General features: G+C 51.4%; 1 protein-coding gene across 4 annotated transcripts in view; it reads right to left on the reverse strand.

The window, feature by feature from the left end:
* Window positions 1–488: 488 nt before the first annotated feature.
* The window catches only part of MAP3K3 (mitogen-activated protein kinase kinase kinase 3), a 61,118-nt gene continuing 43,340 nt past the window's right edge, over window positions 489–18,266 (reverse strand). For 2 of the 4 annotated variants that reach the window (XM_040245001.1, XM_040245003.1), the window contains 10 exons: window positions 13,982–14,115; window positions 10,251–10,312; window positions 8,334–8,401; window positions 8,052–8,144; window positions 6,988–7,179; window positions 6,319–6,467; window positions 5,574–5,705; window positions 4,967–5,096; window positions 4,425–4,602; window positions 1,680–3,236 (listed from right to left, as the gene is read on the reverse strand). In XM_040245001.1, the coding sequence (XP_040100935.1) occupies window positions 3,008–3,236; window positions 4,425–4,602; window positions 4,967–5,096; window positions 5,574–5,705; window positions 6,319–6,467; window positions 6,988–7,179; window positions 8,052–8,144; window positions 8,334–8,401; window positions 10,251–10,312; window positions 13,982–14,115 (1,367 nt within the window). In that variant the 3' untranslated portion in view covers window positions 1,680–3,007. Of the gene's footprint in view, window positions 3,237–4,424; window positions 4,603–4,966; window positions 5,097–5,573; window positions 5,706–6,318; window positions 6,468–6,987; window positions 7,180–8,051; window positions 8,145–8,333; window positions 8,402–10,238; window positions 10,313–13,981; window positions 14,116–18,266 lie in introns of all 4 variants that reach the window. The other 2 variants (XM_040245000.1, XM_040245002.1) reach the window with 2 other exon arrangements.

An 18,266-nucleotide genomic window follows, 5' to 3' on the forward strand; every position in this document is an offset into this window, starting at 1 on the left:
TCTTAACTTCTGCACCAGAGGCCTCAGCTGGGGACGAGGATGGTCTTCCTCTGCTCAGAGCTAAGCAACAGCATCAGATCACCCAAGAAGAGAGGTGGCTCGTGGTGGTACCTGCCCCGCAAGGGTGTGACTCCGGTCAGCAAGGACTTCCGGGGCTGGGAGGAGTAGCGGGTGCTACAGAAGTCCTGGGAACTGAGCCACAGTGATGCCCAAGTCAGGTGAGCTGACAGTGTCACCTCAGGGAGTCAGCTGTGGTAGGACAACCCTCAGTAGATCTCTGAGGATTTAGGGAGGAAGAGAGGGTGCCACCTCTGAGCTAGCAGCGGTACCAGCCAAGTCCCACCAACCCAGGACCCCTCTGGGAGTCATTTCAAGTTCTCTGCTCAGGGACACAAGCTCGTTGACAGGCAGCATAACCTGGTCTCTCCCAGGTAAACACTTATTGCCTCCACCCCGCAACCAAAAGCACTGCCACAGGACCCCTTGAGTATAAATGATCCCTTTTATTGTAAGTAATGCACGACACTGGCCTGGCTTTGCACTGCAAGCCCTCGGTCAAGATATAGTCAAATAACTATGGCTGCAGGTTCTTCTGCACGATCCACAATTCAGACACACAGAGCTGGGGTGGGCAGGAGGGCAGTGGAGAGTGGACTGTCCCCAGCCCTGGCCTCTCCATGTTCGGTTGGCCAAGGCTGACATACCCCACGGAATGATAAGCAAATGGTGGCATGGCCCTTCCCACAGCCAGCCTGGGGCTGCTAGGAGATGGCCCTTCAGATCCTTTGGGCCAAGCCATCCTAGGCCCCACAACTTTTCATCTGGATTATTTAATAAAAAAAAACAATAAATTAAAATTAAGCAACAGCTTGGTCCTGAGGATGCTGAGCCAGCATGTCCACAGTTTTTGGCACACACACAAAAAAAAAAAAAAAAAAATTCAGGGTCTTGTTTTTTTTTGGAGTGTAGGATTTGTTGGCTTGTTGGCAAATTCATTTTTAAAAACACATTCCCTGTGAGGTAAGACCCCGGGGATGGGGCTCTGTGAGAGCCTGAACCTGGGACACAGAGTCGTCTCATCTGGCACCGGCACCACTTTCCTGTTGGGGTCGGGGCCTGGGGATTGGGGCCCCAAGAAGAATGCTACAGCCATTAGGACGGGGTTGTGGAGAGGCCGAGCCGCCAATCGGCAGCTTTGGTCGAGACAAGGGGCCGGTCCCCTCCCTGGGCAAGAGCCGAGGTGGAGGCAGGAGCATACGCTCACTGTCTTCAGAGGGCCCGGCTGGGGTGCCTGACGGAGGCCCCTGGAGGGCAAGGATGGAGACGGGCCCAGGCCCAACTGGCACCGTGCAACACACATTCCTGCAAAACCAGCTGCTTTCGTTTGCTCTTCTCTCTCGAGGCGTCCACCTGTAACAGTCTAGAATTGATATATATAAAAACCATCAAATATGATCTGAGATATAAATTAACAAGTACAAAGCCTCACATTACATGATGTGAAAAGGCTAAAAACAGCGATAGAAACTACATTCATAAAAGTGCATCGTCAACATACAACGAAGGCTTTGGCTTGTTCTGGTGCCCGTGGGGGAGTGGGCATGGCTGGCAATGAGCTGCCTGGCACAAATCCCCAGCTCCTTGGAGACACCCATCCCTGGGCACTGGCTTTTTTTTTCCTCTTTTAACAACAACTCCCAAGGAAACTGGGTGTTGAGAGGGAGGAGCTCTAGCAATAGGCACATTTTGGAGGGGAGGGGCCGGAAGAAAGGACCAGCGCCCAGGCTGAGGTAAATAAGGCCGACTCTAAGCTGCTTGAAGATACTGGCTCCCTGACCCCTGCTGCCATTCCTCCCCCAGGGGAGCGAGAAGGGAAAGGGGCTGAGACCTCATGGGGATGGGCGAGGCTGGCCACGGAGGAGCAGAGCTGGAGGTTCCAGACACAGGTGGTGGCATCACACAGGCTCTCCCTTCTACCAGGCAGAGCTCTGGGCTAGCAGGTCACAACCCGCAGACAGCCTGATACAACTTCCCAGCCTGCGGAGCGCTCCGCTCAGGGTAGCCAGCCGGCTCAGATGCCCTCACCGTATTGTCTGTCTTCTTCTCTGCTCCGGTCGGGGAACAGGTGCCAGCCAGGAGCACAAGGCCTGGGGCCATGACCCTCAGCTCTTTCCAAGCTGGCCCAAGGCCCCAGCCCACAGCAGGGATACTCAGAGCCCAGAGGCCACATGAAGTCTCCAGTTTAGAAACTGGGTACAGCATAAGAGTGACTCCAACTTGTAAAACACAGACAATTGCATTGACAAAACTAGGTCTCCCCGCAGTGGGGGCAGTTCCACATCTCAGGCCCCTGCTTGAGGGTGGGGGTGGGGGGCAGGGTCATGGGGGCAGGCAGGACAGGCTCCTCCTTCCCTGAATAAGGCAGCATAACAGTTGCTTCATTCATCTTTGGTAAAGGACAGGGGCTGGCAAAGCTGGCCTGAGGCTCCAGGGAGAGGGCCGCCCCGGCCTCTGCTCTCCATTGGCTGTGGGGTGCTGGGCTTTACCTCAGGCTTGGGTGGGCTCATCCAGCCCAGAGATGCCCTGGTGGTCACCAGACACGGGGAGGAGAAACAAAGTAACACTCTGAAAGAAAGTAACACTATTCAGACCCTTGTGTCCATCCTGTGCCCCAGACTCTCTGGGGTCTGGTACTGATAGCCATGTCAAGACACAGCCCTGAGCGTGGGGCCCTGGGTGCCTCGCACACTGTTCCAGCTCCTTCCCCTCCAGGCTGAGCTGAGGACGCTGGCGCTTCAGGTCTGGCAGGCTGGGGGCTCCCAGTCCGTGAGGCTGCAGCCGCCCTCCCTGGCCCCGGGCCCCAGCAGCAAAATGGCACAGACAACGCTGGCTGGACTCAGCTCCGTGGTCTGTGGCCCTGCCTGGGAGAAGCAGCAACTTTGCTGAGCCCCCAGCAGCCCCTTGCCCATGTAGAAGGGGCGGCCAGCAGCAGTGTGGCCTTGAGAGCTCAGTACACGAGCTGTGCAAAGTGGTGTGTGAGCAGCTCCTCGGCCGAAGGTCTCTGGCGGGCCTCCACAAAAATGCGCCTCAGGAAGTCCCGGCCGTGCTCAGAGATATGGGAGGGCAGCTGAGGGTTGGTGGGCTGGGTGGCGATCTTGAAAATGGCAGCCATGGCTTCATACTCTGCCCAAGGTGGTTTCTCTGTCAGCATCTCCACCACTGTGCAGCCCAGGCTCCTGGAGAGAGAGAACCCTGTGTCACCCCGCAGCCAGCCCCAAGCTCCCAGCCGCCCTGCACACCGCTGTGAAAGGAGCTGCCTTTCTCGAAACACACTGAGGCAGGATGGGCCAAGGTGGGGGCTAACACCCCTGAAGAGGTCGCCCACGGCCAGAAGAGTTTTCACAGCCCCGTCAACCTCGTCCACATGGGCTTCATCAACCTGCACCCACCCAGCTGCTTGCTGATGTCGGGGGGAACCACTGAGCATGTGCAGAAAGTGCTCTGAAATAACGGTACTGGTTTCCTACTGCTGCTCTAACAGTGACCACGAACCCAGTGGCATAAAAAAGCAGCCTAAGTGTGTTACTGCTATGGAGGTCAGACATCTAAGGGCAGTCTCACTGGGCTGAAGTCAGTGGGCCAGTCAGGACAGTTCCTTGTGGAGGCTCTCAGAGGAAAGCCCATCTCCTGGCCTCTTCCCACTCCTAGAGGCTGCCTGCATTCTCGGCTCATGGCTCCTTTCTTGTCTCACACCAACTTCTTGTTTCCTTTGTCACACCTCTTACTACTCACTCTAATCTCTTGCCTCTCTTTTATACGGACCTTTATGAGTACTGGGCCCATCTGGATAATCCAGGATCATCTCATTTCAAAATTCTTAAAAATCACTCTGCAAAGGCCCTACTGTCACATAAGGTAACACTTACTCATTCCTTTGGGATTAGGCCATGGACATCTTCAGGGACCACTATTCCTCTCCCCACAGTACCATTCTAAGAGGAAGGGATGCTCTCACAACTTTCAGGACCTTTCAGAGGATGGACACAAAATTAGAGCAGCTGCAAGCCGTCTGAGCACTAGTAGAGGGAGCCGAAGCTTACAACTGCTGCTCAGAGACCCATCCAGGCCTTCAGATAGGATCCGAGCTCTTTCAAGGATTTAGCAAACACCCCAGGGATGTTTACCATGACCTAAGTTCTCAGCAATAACCAACAGTTGCTGTTCAGAGTGAAAACACAACACATCTGCTGTGTGTATTGCTGCAGACCACCCCTGCCCACAGGGAGCCTGCAACCTGGCCTCGCTGGCCAGAGGCCAACCCTCACTCTTGCCACACTGCAGAGCCCTCAGCCCCATTTCTAAGCTGGAACCACTACAGCCCAGACCGGGAGACGAGCGTCCCAGCATGTCCCCAGCACACTCACCACACGTCTGCCTTCCTTCCGTAGCCCTCACCGCTGATCACCTCGGGGCTCATCCAGTAGGGAGTGCCAGTGACTGAGCGCATGCCCGTGCCGGACATGCAGATGGTTTGCAGGCGCTTGCTGGCCCCAAAGTCCCCCAGCTTCACATTCCCAGCAGAGTCTCGCAGGATGTTGGCTCCTAAGGCGTGAAAGGGCAGAGGCTGCAGCCCTAGACCCCTGGCACTTGCCTCCATCCTCCTTCTGTCCCTCCCTCCCAGTCCAAAGGGCTGCTGGGTAGGATGGGGGCCTTGTGAGCTGGAGCGAAACTGCACAAAGCAGACAGGCTAGTGGTGGGAGGCACCTGCCCTACAGCAGTGAACAGTCATCACCACGGCCAGCATCTGCAGAGCCCTTCACCGTGTTTCCCCAAATCACTTAGCTGATCTTCACACCAGTCCCCCAAGGAAGCCATCAGGGTTTCCCTTTTCAGAAAGCTCACAACAACCAGGTGGAGAGTCCCCGAGTTCCCAGGCCATGGGGAGCCCACAGCCTGCCCCGCTCACCCTTGATGTCCCGGTGAACAATCATGTTGCTGTGCAGGTAGGACATGCCTTCCAGTATCTGCCGGGTGTACTTCCGGGTCACGCTCTCTGTCAGAGCGCCGTAGGCCTTCAGCTGGTCTTTCACTGAACCCTAAAGCCACAGGAGTCAGAGGGGTCACTGCAGGAAGGAGGAGGGAAGGGGGCAAGGCTACTTCCAGCCCCCAGTGTTCACCAAGGGAGTGAGGTCCAGTCCCCATTTGTGACAGACCAGGCACTTGGCTAAGGGCTGTCAGTCAGCTTGGAGCAAGTATGAGACAGCCCTTCCCTCAGGCCAGGGTGACCCAAACCCAGAAGGGAGCTCTGTGTGCTCCACGTAAAGGTAGTACCTACTGGACAGTGCAGCTGCCCTATGCCTCAGGTCAGAGGAGCCTGGGACAATTCTCACCCCACACCATCACTGCAGCTAGACGCAGGGCCTGCTGACTCCACGTCCTGCCCCTGCCTCGCCTTTCCCCTGGAGCCTCCGGAGTCTCAGGTAACCAGACTCATGTCAAAGGGACCCCTCGCCACAGCCCCAGTGCCATGACAGTCCCTCTCTTGCTGTCCGCCTACATCACGGGGCACATACCCCTGGCATGTACTCCATGAAGATGGTCAGAGTCTTCTCGGCACGGTCCCGCAGGCAGCCATAGTACTGCACTATGCGCTCATGCTGCAAGTTCTTCAGCAACTGGATCTCGCACTCCAGAGCACTCACCTCCTGGGAAGGGGCCCAGTGGTCACCGAGGCTTGCAGGCCTCAGTTCTATCTGCCTGGCGTCAGCTCAGCTTGCCCTAGCCAGTGGCCTCAGGGGAGCCCATCTGCCGTGGGAACTTCGGCTGGAGAAAAGGGGGAATGTCTCGACTGTCTGGCCCTTGCCCACAATGCTGGCTAAGCCGTGGGACTGGGCACTTCCATGCTGGAAGACAGCAGACGGTGGGGTGGGAGATGGGTTTGTGGGTGCAGTTAAGGAGTTCAGGTAACTGCTGAATTTGTCCACTCAAACTGGAGTGAAGACCACAGCCCAAGCTAAGCTCCAAAGACAGGGTCCTTCCTGGCTCAGGGGCTAGGGGAGAGCAGCATCTGTGTGGTGAGGTGGGGGCTGGGGGCAGGAGCTGCTCGTTGTGGCACTGGCCATCCAAACCAGTCTGGGTGGTTAGGTATTTTGACACCAACTAATCTCTCCCTAGGACTGGGGTAGATGGTAAAGGAGCTTGGGAGGAAGAATGATGGGAAAAACAACCTGTAGCATCTCAAGCAATTAGTCTGTGCAACAAGACAGGCATTCTGTTGAGAAGGAGGAATTCAAAGTCAGACCATAGGGAAGGCAGTACCTTGCTTGTCTCAGGACTGTCTGGGTCAAACTGCACCTGCTTGGAAGCAAGTTCTCGTCCTGTGTCCACGTCATAGCACAAATAGACCCTGCCAAAGGCACCCTGGCCTAGGAGCTTCCCCCGGCGCCAATTAATGGGGGCACTGGGAGCTACAGGAGAACAGGAGGAAAGAGCATTAGAGTTCACGCACTTATTTCCCGACATCCTGCCTCATTGTCTGAAGGCCCGAGCTGCCCCTCACCCGGCATCATCACACCTCAGCACAGCATCTCCACCCTCACCTGCAACAGGCTCAGGGTCCTGGCCAATCAGACCTCAAGGCCCATGCCCTGAGAAGCACAGGACTGGCTAAAATCACGGTTAAATGCTTATCTGAACTGATTAAACACCTTTATACTTCCAAGGCCCCCGATAGCTCATTATGTCAGGGATTAAGGAGATCACTCTTCAATTTAAAAATGGAGAAACTAAAGGCCAGAGAGGAGCGCCTCATCACAAGAGTGGAGTGAGGACTAAGGTCCAGGGATCTGCTCCCCCCTCAGGCTCTTCCCCTGGGTACGGATGGGCCAGGGCAGCCACCCGCCGAGCCCAACAGCCCATTGGACTCGCTGGCCCCCCGCCCTAAGCATCCCCCAGGCAGGCCCTCCCCAGCCAGGGCGCACTGCTCACACTTGGTGGGCACACTCCTCTCCTGCACAGAGAGGGCATTCTCGCTGTCAGCGCTCCGCAGGCGCCCACGGGGGTCCAGGTACTGCACCGCCAGGCCCAGGTTCTCGCCATTTGTACTCAGGGAGCGGCTAGAGGGCACCAGGGTGAACAGGTTGCCTTGATGACGCCGTATTCGGGGAAACGTTCTTCTGCCTGAAGGGGTGCAGGGGCCAGAGAAGAGCAAGTCAGAACCCTGAGCACAAGGCCAAATGTGCCAACCAGGTCATAACACCAGCTCCAGTCCATCCTCTCTTCCCTCCCACCTGACTCTGGCCAGAATGGCTGATGTCTCAAGCATCCTGAGGATCAGGACAAAAGTAGGAATCAGCAAGCAGCCAAGGGGTTTAGGGAAACCAGCCAAAGGGAAAGCGCAGGGCTGGCCCTCATGCCCCACAACACCCGTGGGGCCAATCCATGGCTGCTCTCTGTTTTCCTTGGCATCGTAATCCGACACCTCTGTGGAAGCTCCATTCTGTTTGCTGCCTGAGGCAGAAGAGGGCAGTGGAGAGTTGGCGCCTGGAGCACTCCGTGCCCTCAGACAAAGGACTGATTTCCTGGAGGCAGTATCCATCTACAATACCATCCTCCTTTTGAGATCAGATTTCTTTGGAAGGAAATGATGCTAAAGCTGAAACTCCAGTACTTTGGCCACCTCATGCGAAGAGTTGACTCATTGGAAAAGACTCTGATGCTGGGAGGGATTGGGGGCAGGAGGAGAAGGGGATGACAGAGGATGAGATGGCTGGATGGCATCATGGACTCGATGGACGTGAGTCTGAGTGAACTCCGGGAGTTGGTGACGGACAGGGAGGTCTGGCGTGCTGCGATTCACGGGGTCGCAAAGAGTCGGACACGACTGAGCGACTGAACTGAACTGAACTGAACATTTTAAAAAACCCTGACTCTACTGCCTCAAGCCTGGATGCAGTTCCTCAGGAAACGTGGGGCCTGGAGTGCCTCGGCCGCCCCCTTCCGGTGGCTGTTCCTGAGGTGGCCAGCAGGGGGCAGCGTGGAGGCGCACTCACCATCGTTGTAGTCCTTGTGGTGCATGGACACGTGGTAGCGCCGGGGGTAGGTGCCACCTTTGACCCCTTTGTCATAGAGCGGAGTTTCCCGATCTGAGGAAGAGAGAGGGGTCATTGGCTGCCCGACAGGCCCTGGGTGAGTGCCTCAGGGGAGCCTCCAGGTCACCTGAGACCTCAGAGCAGCAGGCCCCAGGAAGAGTAAATACAGCCCTGGCTTCTCTTCCCCCTGAGCCGTCCAAGGCAGACACCTTGCAGTGCTCACCCACCCTCTGCAGAACTCACCCGAGAATTCCTGTCTGTTGTCTGGGAAGCTCTGGGCTCGCGACATTCGTGATTTCCGGAAGGATGGGCTAGAAAAACAAAATGAATCACATAGCAGATTTCAGGGTCCCTCCAAAGTAGCTCACCAGGTCAGAGGGCAGGATACCCAGACACAGTGCTTTTTCTGACTCCTTTCCACACATGTCATTAGACAGTAGGAAGCAGAGTTCAAGAGAACTTTCCTATGCTTCCTTTCTCTTCACTAGTCTGAGGCCCACATCTGACAGGACCCTGCATAATGAGGCCCTCCAGTGCTCCCAATTTCCACTGGGGGGCAGAGTGCTGTCTCTTACCCTTTCCTCCCACTCTGGTAACAGGAAGAATGCAAAGGATCCCTTGCTTAGGGCAGTCATAAAAACAGTAATAACATCCAGGATCTTCCTTTCAGACTAATCATCACTATCCCCTCTTAGAGATATGGAAAACTGAGGAACAGAGAGGACTTGTCCAAAGCTATTCGACTAATATTTGGTGGAGTTGGGTCTATATGGCTCCAGGTCCCATGAAGGGAAGATGAAAGCTCTGACCTTCGGTTATGCTGGGCCCCAAGGAAGTAAGTCCAGGTCACAGTCTGACTCCCAAGGAGATGAAAACAAACCACTGGAGGGGGCCACAGGAAAAACTCAAGAATCAAGAGAGTCATCTTTACCAGCATCCACCTGAATGGTCCTTTTCCCTCATGTGTGAGTGCTTTTGGAGAAGATCAAAACTCAGAAACCCTCAAGGCAGTGGTGCAGGGACTGTCGTCTACTTCCCAACTGCTAGACTTCTTGTGGTCCTGTCCCACACCTTCCCTCCCCACCAGCGTGGCCACAAAACTCAGAAGAGAGTTCACAGCCAGTCAGTCCCTGTCCTGGAAGAGCCCTCAGTTTGCACCAACAACTCTGGGACTTTTACCAGTGCCTTCTTGCTCTTCTGCTTGGAAAGCCTAAAATAAGGCTTCAAATTGGATGCCAACAAGCAACTGTAACTGTGCTCTATGACGCCTGGAGGGAGACCACACTCATCAGAGCACAGATCTGTTAGAAGAGACACACTACAGACATGGCCAGGGTCAAAGGTGATTGTCCGTATGAGCAATTAATCAGTTCCACAAAGAGAAAAAAACCCTCCGAACTGTTCAGTGGCCTCTGACCACAGCCCTAAGCCCAGCCAGACATGGTCAAAATGTGCTCCTGGGCATGATGAGGTCAAGGAGAGAGACTGGCTGGATCAATGCCAAAGCCATCTCTAAACACCCCTGCTGACTGACGAACCAGCTCCACAGACTATGGGGTATGTAAAGGACAGCACTTGTTCCCTCCCAAAGTGTAATAAGAACACAGCTGGTGCATAAGATTATACACCAAGCAGGCAGCGTGGTAAGCTAGGCAGTCTGGATTATTTTGTTTTCTGGTTTTTATACCCCAGTTTCTTTTTCCAACAGAAACACTTGGAGGAAAGAAAAAAATGAAAGTAAACCTACAGGTAATAATTCAATCTTGTCCCCAAAACACCGAAGGTCCACTGCTTCTCAGTCCAGATCTCAGCAATGAGGCCAGGGTTACCATGTATTATGTGGGAAGTCAAAACACATAAAAAGTGCTGGAAACAACGGAGCAAGCATTTCTCCACGTGAGCTGCTATTACGACCTATTACATCCATCTAATTATACAAACAGAACATTCTCCTGGTGTTTGGAAAATTAAGGAGAGGGCTCGGAATGCTAGCGAGAAGTTTCTTTCCCAAAAGCATGAGGTTCTAGCCATGGGCCTGCAGACCAGTGTCTAGTTCAGGGACCCACACACTAGCTAACTCTATTTCCTTAGCTCATCAGTTCCAAAAATGCCTGTGCACCAACTCCCGAACTAGCCACAATCCCATACCTGTCTGCTGACCTGTCCAAGGACTGGCAGCTTCCCGACAAGGAGTTTTCAGCACTGCTCAGAGGATCCAGCATCTGTAAGGCAAGGCATACAGTAAAGCCCCAGCTCCAGCCCCAGCCAGGTACCCAGCCAAGACCAGCAAAAGGTCCTTTTTTTTCTCCCCAAATATGAAAGTGCCCTTTCTCTGCCTGGGCAGTGGGAAGAATGGTTAGGCAGGTACCGTTCTCCCCCACAGTCTGAAAGGCAAGTTTCCAGGAGTGAGAAAAATGCCTGGCTGGCATCCCAAGGCGCTCTGCCAGGACAGCAAAGCAGAGACTCTGCTTCTCTGGTTGGCATTTTCTTGGCTTGTGAATGCTGGAGCCTGGTGCTGGAGACGGCACTACCCTGCAGAGGCTTCCAGTGTGTGTGGGTGGGACGGTGATGCTTCTGTTTACACTCCATAATTTATAATTTACAAAGGCAAGGAGTGTCCTTGTTTCACAGATGAGCCACTGAAGGTCTGGAAAGGGGAGGAGTATTGTCTGAAGTCATGAAACAAGCCAGTGCACAACTGACACAGAATACAAGCTTCCCGGTTCCTGGTTCTCAGGCAGGGCCAACAGGTACCTATGTGAAGTGAAACGTTTCGCTGGCCCTTGGTCAAATGCAGTAACAAAAAGCCTTCAGATTAGCCTTTTATCCAACTGATCTCCCTTCATTTTGCTTGGGGACGGGGAGGCAGTGAAGGGTTGTGTTCACTGTCAGAGAATTCATTATCTGAGATCCAAAGTCAAGCATTACATAGGAAGCGGAGTATCAGAACTATGAGAATCCATGAACAACTTTCATAAAATTGGTTTCCAAGTCAAATGATCTCTTCCCATTTAATGCTGGAGACCATCTCACCCATAATTTCACCCATATATTGTCATATGTGATTTTTTTTAAACTGCCAATCAAGGCAAATTAATTGCAAAGTAAAATCCCCAAAATCTTGCTAAGGAGACAGGATTTCCCCAAGTGGATAAAACCAACATGGGAAAGAATTGCTCCCAATCCAGAAAGTACATATTTGGCAAAATTAGATCAGAAAACGGGAAGAGAAAACGAGCAAGAATAACAACATGACAGGTGTGATGAAGGAGGAAGAATACCAAAGGTTTAAGAGAGGCCACTGGAAAACACACTGAACCCCGTGAAGGTTTCTGTTTAAAATAAAAAAAGGACCCTCTTTTCGGGACTTGCCCTGGTGGTCCTGTGGTTAAGACTCCGTGCTTTCACTGCAGGGGACATGGGTTCTATCCCCAATGGAACTATTATCCCATATGCCGCTTAGCCAAAAATAAACACCCTCTTCATGACAGTGCTGCAGAAGTCAAAGGGAAGGAAGTTATGCTGCATTAGCAAAATTTTGTTAGAAAAATCAAGCCAAAAAAAAAAAAACTAGCCTGAACCATGCTTTGTTCATTCTGAAAATTAGCAAATAGATGCAGCCATTGCTCAAATCTGATTAAAGAAAAAATAAAACAAACTTATCTTAGTTTCACTTTTCAAGAAAGTCCCAGTCGGATATTCTTTCACTACATACCATGCTGTTTTGGTCTCTGTTGAGTAGATTTATCTTGAATGGCCCATTACCAGCAGCAATTCTCTTCCGCTAAAGACGTGGGCGCTGAAGAAGGACCTAGTCATTCCCCTGCTGCCACCTTCCATGGCCTCTCTCTAAAGGCCTCTCCTCACTACAAGTCTAATACTCCCATGCTTCCAGGGCCACGAAGGTAACGTAAAGAAGTAAAAGGACCAGGATATAGGACCATGGGGAAGGAGAGAGAGCAAAGGCAATCAAACTCATTAACAATCTCTGAGGTTTTACACCCAAGTTACCCCTCGTACAGCTGATGTCCGGAAGCACTCTGGTTAGAGAAAAAGGAAAGGATGGTCAGTAAGATAACCAAGAGGGGACTCTGCAGATAAAAGCACTCTAGGTCACTGTTCTAAACATAAATTTATCTGGAAGGCAGGGCTACAGAAGAGAGCAGAAGCTGTATAAAAATGCTTCTCATAGCCTGTACAATTGAAACAATGCTGGAAAAGTCATAAGAATCAGTTTTAGGAAAAGTTGTAAGAATCAGTTTTTTTGGCAAAATCCCCCATGTGTTGGTGCTGGCCTTCTACTGGATGCTTTTACCTTTAAGAAATTTCCCCTTTCAAGATCAAGTTCCAAAAGTTTAGAAGATGTATCTTTTTCTTTGCAATCAAAGCAAGCTCACTGAAAAAACTTTAGAATGAAGCCAGAGATCTCATTCTTGCTGAGTTTACTAAGCCAAAGTGACATTTTCATCAAGTGAGCCAGAAGTTTAAAAAGCTAACCATCAAAATGGGTAAGCTACTGTGGTGAACACACCCTAAGATGACCCCCCCACCCCCGACCCCCCTCCCCTCAGTTGAGTCACAATCTTTCAGAACCCCTTCACCTGAGTATAGGTAGAACCTGTAATCTGCTTCTAGTCGATAGATCACGGCAAAGTGGATGGGATATTCATTCCCACGACTGTGTTATACTACATGAGACTGCATCTTTGCAGACTGGAGCAAGAGCCTCTCCTGGCAGCCTGCGAGTGAGAGGGCCACACCACCGGGAGCTGCAGCTGGCTTCCAAGAGCTCAGAGGGGCCCCTGGCTGACAGCCAGCAAGAAAAGAGGGGCCACCATGCTACAACCACAAGACACTGACCAACAACCATGTGGACCTAGAAGAGAACCCCAAGCTTCAGGAAGAAACACAGCCTGGCTGACACTTAACTGCAGCCTTGTGCGACCCTGAGCAGAGAACCCAATCAAGTTGTGCCTGTATCTTAGACCCCAGGAAACTGTAAAATAATAAATGTCTGCTGTTTGTGCTGTTAAGCCTGTGGTTGTTTTATATAGCAACAGATAACTAATTTAGTTGTCTACTATCATAAAAGTTCACCCAAAGTAGCCAGTCCTACTTTGGACTGGTATACTCCCTACCTTTCATAAAGCAATAGCAAAACTAAAAGCTGACTGATGGAAAAGAAAAAAAAAAAATCTGTGTGTTTAGGACTGGTCATATGTTCAGACTCTGCTGAAAGGACAGGTGGATTGTAAGGAGTACCCAAACAGCACAGCAGTGTTCTGCAGCCTGTGCGAGGCCAGTAAGAGGACCACAGAAGAGGAAAAAGCCATCAGGTGCACGTCCAGCACCAAGGAAGCCAGGTAGCTTAGCTCCTGTCTCTGGTGGAAGTCACTCAGTTGTGTCCGACTCTTTGCGACCCCCATGGACTATGCAGTCCATGGAATTCTCCAGACCAGAATACTGGAGTGGGTAGCTGTCCCCTTCTCCAGGGGATCTTCTCAACCCAGGGATCGAACCCAGGTCTCCCACACTTCAGGTGGATTCTTTACCAGTTGAGCCACAAGGGAAGCCCAAGAATACTGGAGTGGGTAGCCTATCCCTTCTTCAGTGGATCTTCCTGATCCAGGAATTGAACTGGGGTCTCCTGCATTGCAGGTGGATTCTTTACCAACTGAGCTATCAGGGAAACCCTGTCTTTGGTAGGAATTGATATTTGGCCCTTAGAAAGGAAACATCCATACCTGGGCAGGCCTGGTTTACAAAAGAGCTACTGGATGGGAGTCAAGTCCCTCACTTGCACACCATGTCCACTGAGGACCCCCATTATAACCTTGGTCTGACACCTCCCAGGACACACACCCTCTATATAGAACCCAGACTATACTCACGCACTGCTCGCTGGTCTCCGGTATGAACTCCCCCTCGCTGTTGATGCTGGTGTAGGAGCCCTGCCGGGCGATGCGCTGCTGCCGCTCAGGCACATAGCCAGGGGGAGGCGAGCTTCGGCCGGGGTTCTGGGAGCCTAGGACACAGAAACAAGACCCTTGACGGGAGAGCCCAGGACCCACAGCCTGAGAGGAGCAGACACAGAGCCAGCTTGGACCCAGCATCTGCTTGGTGGTGGAGAGCCCATTTGGCTCTCTGAACATCCTGGAAGAGAGGGCGGGCCTCCTCCTAGCAAAGTGCTGGGGTTGAGGGAAACTTCCTGAACCAGGCAGCTTCTCTCCCTAATCCAAGGTCCCCAAGAAGGAAGAAAACTCCTTAAGAGAAAAGTCAAAGAATGGTGGCAGGCTTGCTCTTTGAAAGAGAGTCTTTGAGGAGTTTAAAACTATTTTCAACATCCTTCAAAGAAGTGATTCCTTCATTCTTCTACACAAAGTCAGTCATTCAGAATATATGGATCATTCAGTTTGTAGGGAAGATATTTTAATGAATTCGCCACCAAGAGGAGTTGGTATTCCAATCTCTTATTGGATGCATCAACTCACAGTCTCTCCAAGAACCACTTGGATTAGGTAGCTCAGGTGGGAAGCACCTGAGACTCTCAGTAGCCTGGCTTTCCCACTTGACTCTAAAGTAGAGGCTAGAAACCAAACTGCTCTGAAAACATGTGTAGAATTATGCTGGATTTCCACTTTCAACACCTCACTCACAGCTACAAATTCTGAGATAAGGAGGTGCCTAAACCATGCCTTTCAAATGATCTCAAACAACTCATGGAAGAAAGAGTCTGCTCAAGCTTTCTAAGCCCTGGCAGAAATTGATGCTGCTCAGAGTAGAAATTTAGAGATACTGTGCCATCAACTAAGAGAGCAAAGAAATTAGTCATTTTCTTTCTTTTTTTTTTCTGGTCACCCACACAGCATGAGGGATCTTGGTTTTCTGACGCGGGATCAAACCCACACAACCTGTAGTAAAAGCACATTCTTAACCACTGGACCACCAGGAAAGTCCTCCTTTTCTTTTTTATCCTCTGCTACTTTGCCTTTAATCCTCACAACACTCCTACAGTGAAGGTGCACTGCTCATCCACCGTGTGCAGAAGCAGAAGCCAAGGCCCAAAGTCATATAGTGACTCACGGTGGTGCTGCAGCCAGAAAACAGCCTTTGTGACTCCCAGTAGAGTTCGGGCAAGGCCATTTTGAGACTAATTTATTTCCAGAAAGGGCAGGCATATCGTTCAACACAGAGATAGAAAGCAAACCTTCTCCCCAAGCCGGCCAGGCCATACATTCCCCAGAAGCAATCCAAACAGAGGAGTTGGGGGGATTCCACCCGTGCGGGAACACGACTGCCTTTCTGCAAGGAGCAGAAGTGAGGCTAATATGGGGATTCCTCGACAGCACAAGAGAAACACAGGGCCACATTTACACTCAGATTCAGAGCTGTTCTGTCCATGGTCACTTGTAAGCTGGATGCAAGATGTTCTTTGGCCAACGGAGGGCTCAAAGGCAACAACAAGATGGAGGTAAGAGGAAATCAAATGGGAATAAGAAAGCTACTCCATTTTTCAGAGGGTCAGATGTCAAAGAGCCAGGCAGCCAGCCATTTCTCTCCCCAGTATACCATAACATTCCAGTGTAACCATGGAAAAAAGGTGGCTTTCTTAAGCCTTCAGTTCAGTTCAGTTCAGTTCAGTTCAGTTGCTCAGTCGTGTCCAACTCTTTGCAACCCCATGAATCGCAGCACGCCACGCCTCCCTGTCCATCACCATCTCCCAGAGTTCACTCAGACTCACATGCATCGAGTTGGTGATGCCATCCAGCCATCTCATCCTGGGTCATCCCCTTCTCCTCCTGCCCCTAATCCCTCCCAGCATCAGAGTCTTTTCCAATGAGTCAACTCTTCATATGAGGTGGCCAAAGTACTGGAGTTTCAGCTTTAGCATCATTCCTTCCAAAGAAATCCCAGGACTGATCTCCTTCAGAATGGACTGGTTGGATCTCCTTGCAGTCCAAGGGATTCTCAAGAGTCTTCTTCAACACCACAGTTCAAAAGAATCAATTCTTTGGCGCTCAGCCTTCTTTACAGCCCAACTCTCACATCCATACATGACTACTGGAAAAACCATAGCCTTGACTAGACGACCCCAAACAGCATAGTTCACTTTTTTAACACTTGGCTTACAAACATTAGCCAACTGCCTGCTTCCCACTTCCAGCCTTGGATAACATTCTAGTAGCTCACAAGTCCTATGGAAATCCAATCCTATGTTGGCCAACAATTTGCCAGCAGCAGAAGCAACACAAAGAAGTGAGCAAGGTATAGTGAGAAAAGCCTAAGCTTGAAAATCAGATGTGCAGAGGTTCAGAGCAGGTTTTGTCACTCATTAGCTGAATGATTTAAACTCTCACCTAAATTTCCTCACTTACGAAAATGGGAAAAACTATCTACCTTATTGCCTTTTTTTGAAATTATAAATGGAATGTGGTAGCACAGGTACACACCTACATGCTAGAATCCCATTTGTTTCCTTCATTATATGTGGAGGAGATAATGGGTTAGACTCAAGACACATTCTGCCCTTCCAGGGTGCCTTCCTGTCCTTCAGAAGTTAATCAGCTAGAAGCTATTAATTCTAAGACCTCCTTTAGGTTCAGCCAGTTGATGCACCTGTGTAGATTTAGATGGCTTCCTGAAATTCCTGCTGTTTCTGGGCACGGTCCCGGAAGCCTTGGTTTTTCTGCTGCAGCGTTAGCAGAGGCCTCACCTGTGGTTCCCAGTTTTCCTGATGTCAAGACACAGGTGCAGGGATCCCTGTGTAAGTGGTGTGTGGACAGAGCAGAGGGGCCCTAATTCTGGATCTGGTGGTTTCCTCACTACAGGAGGAAGAGGAGCTCTGTAGCATTTTTAGACTTATTGAGTCTGTTTCTCACTCTTTGTGACTTTATAAGCCAGAATGTGCTTTAAATGCCTTCTTCCTGAAACTAGTCAGAGTGGATTCTGTTCTGTGCAACTCAACCCGGACCAATATATTCTGGAGTGAAAAGGTATTACATATTTAACCTAAAACAAACAAAAGATGTCTCTTATGATTAGAGAGAAAGAAAAACTCTTAGTTACTGATGAAATCCCACACATTGGTCCAAACTATCCCAAGACAGGCTGAAGTACCCTCAGTCTGTTACACAGAGTGTCTAGGGTGAGACCTCCTGGGACAAAAGATCCATGACCCCTCGACACCCGTTCTCTCTCCTCTACCAGCTACCACTGAACTCTCCCCTGGTTCTGCAGGTGGGATGGGACTAGCGCACATGAAGCCAGCACTACAGACCCAGGAGGGGCTGGGGAAAAACAGCAGAGGGCTTCTGAGCTTTTATTTCCAGCCAGAGACTTTCACTTTTTCCAATACACATTGCTGCCTGCCGAGAGCCAGTCTTGTTATCTGATGGGCAGTGGGCCAGGGGCTATTGTGCACAGGCCCACAGCTTGGGGCAGGAAAGGGAAGTCTCCCCAAACCAATGGCTATCAGAGGAAGCGAATGGAAAAATCAGGAGTTGGCAGAACTGCTCCAGAGCATTTTCAGTTTTGTTTTTATCTTCATTTCAGAAATTAGGGGCTAATGACACACACAACAGCCGCTGAGGATGAGTGAGACAGGGACCAGAGCAGGACAAGATACTGACCACAGAGACTCACTGATGCTCACATGTTTACCAGCAGGATTGCAGCGAGCCAGGCGGCATGAGCACAGTGCCATGCCAGACGCAGTCAACCCAGGTCCCAGCGGGCACGACAGGGAGAGCGGCTTCTCTGGGCCACCCTCCCCTGGCACTCCAGCCTGCTCCTGCTCTAGTCTCATCAGGCCACTTGTGCCAAGGGGCCCCCGTCATTACCAGCTGAAGCAAAAGAACAGACTGATAATCCTGGGTTCAGGGTGGCCGCAGCTTCCCACGAAGCCTCTCTACACCGGGGTTCACGCTGCCGGCTGGCCACATTCCTCCTTGATCCAGGGCAGCAGAGCTGGAGCAAAACTCTTACCCCAGGATATGGCTGAGTTTTTTGCTCTGTTCTCTGACTCAAAGCTGAAAGAGAGGCTCCCAGACTTGAGCCCTTCTCATAGGAGACTCCTGTCAGGAAGCTGATGCAGTCAGGAAGTTGCCTCCACAGGGAGTTCTAGGGCTTTGGGTCAGTGTTAATGTGCAGGTCACTACAAGTACAAAGAGATAGCTG

Source organism: Oryx dammah, unplaced genomic scaffold (genome assembly GCF_014754425.2).
Source record: "Oryx dammah isolate SB20612 unplaced genomic scaffold, SCBI_Odam_1.1 HiC_scaffold_8, whole genome shotgun sequence".
In the NCBI taxonomy this organism is placed as follows: domain Eukaryota; kingdom Metazoa; phylum Chordata; class Mammalia; order Artiodactyla; family Bovidae; genus Oryx; species Oryx dammah.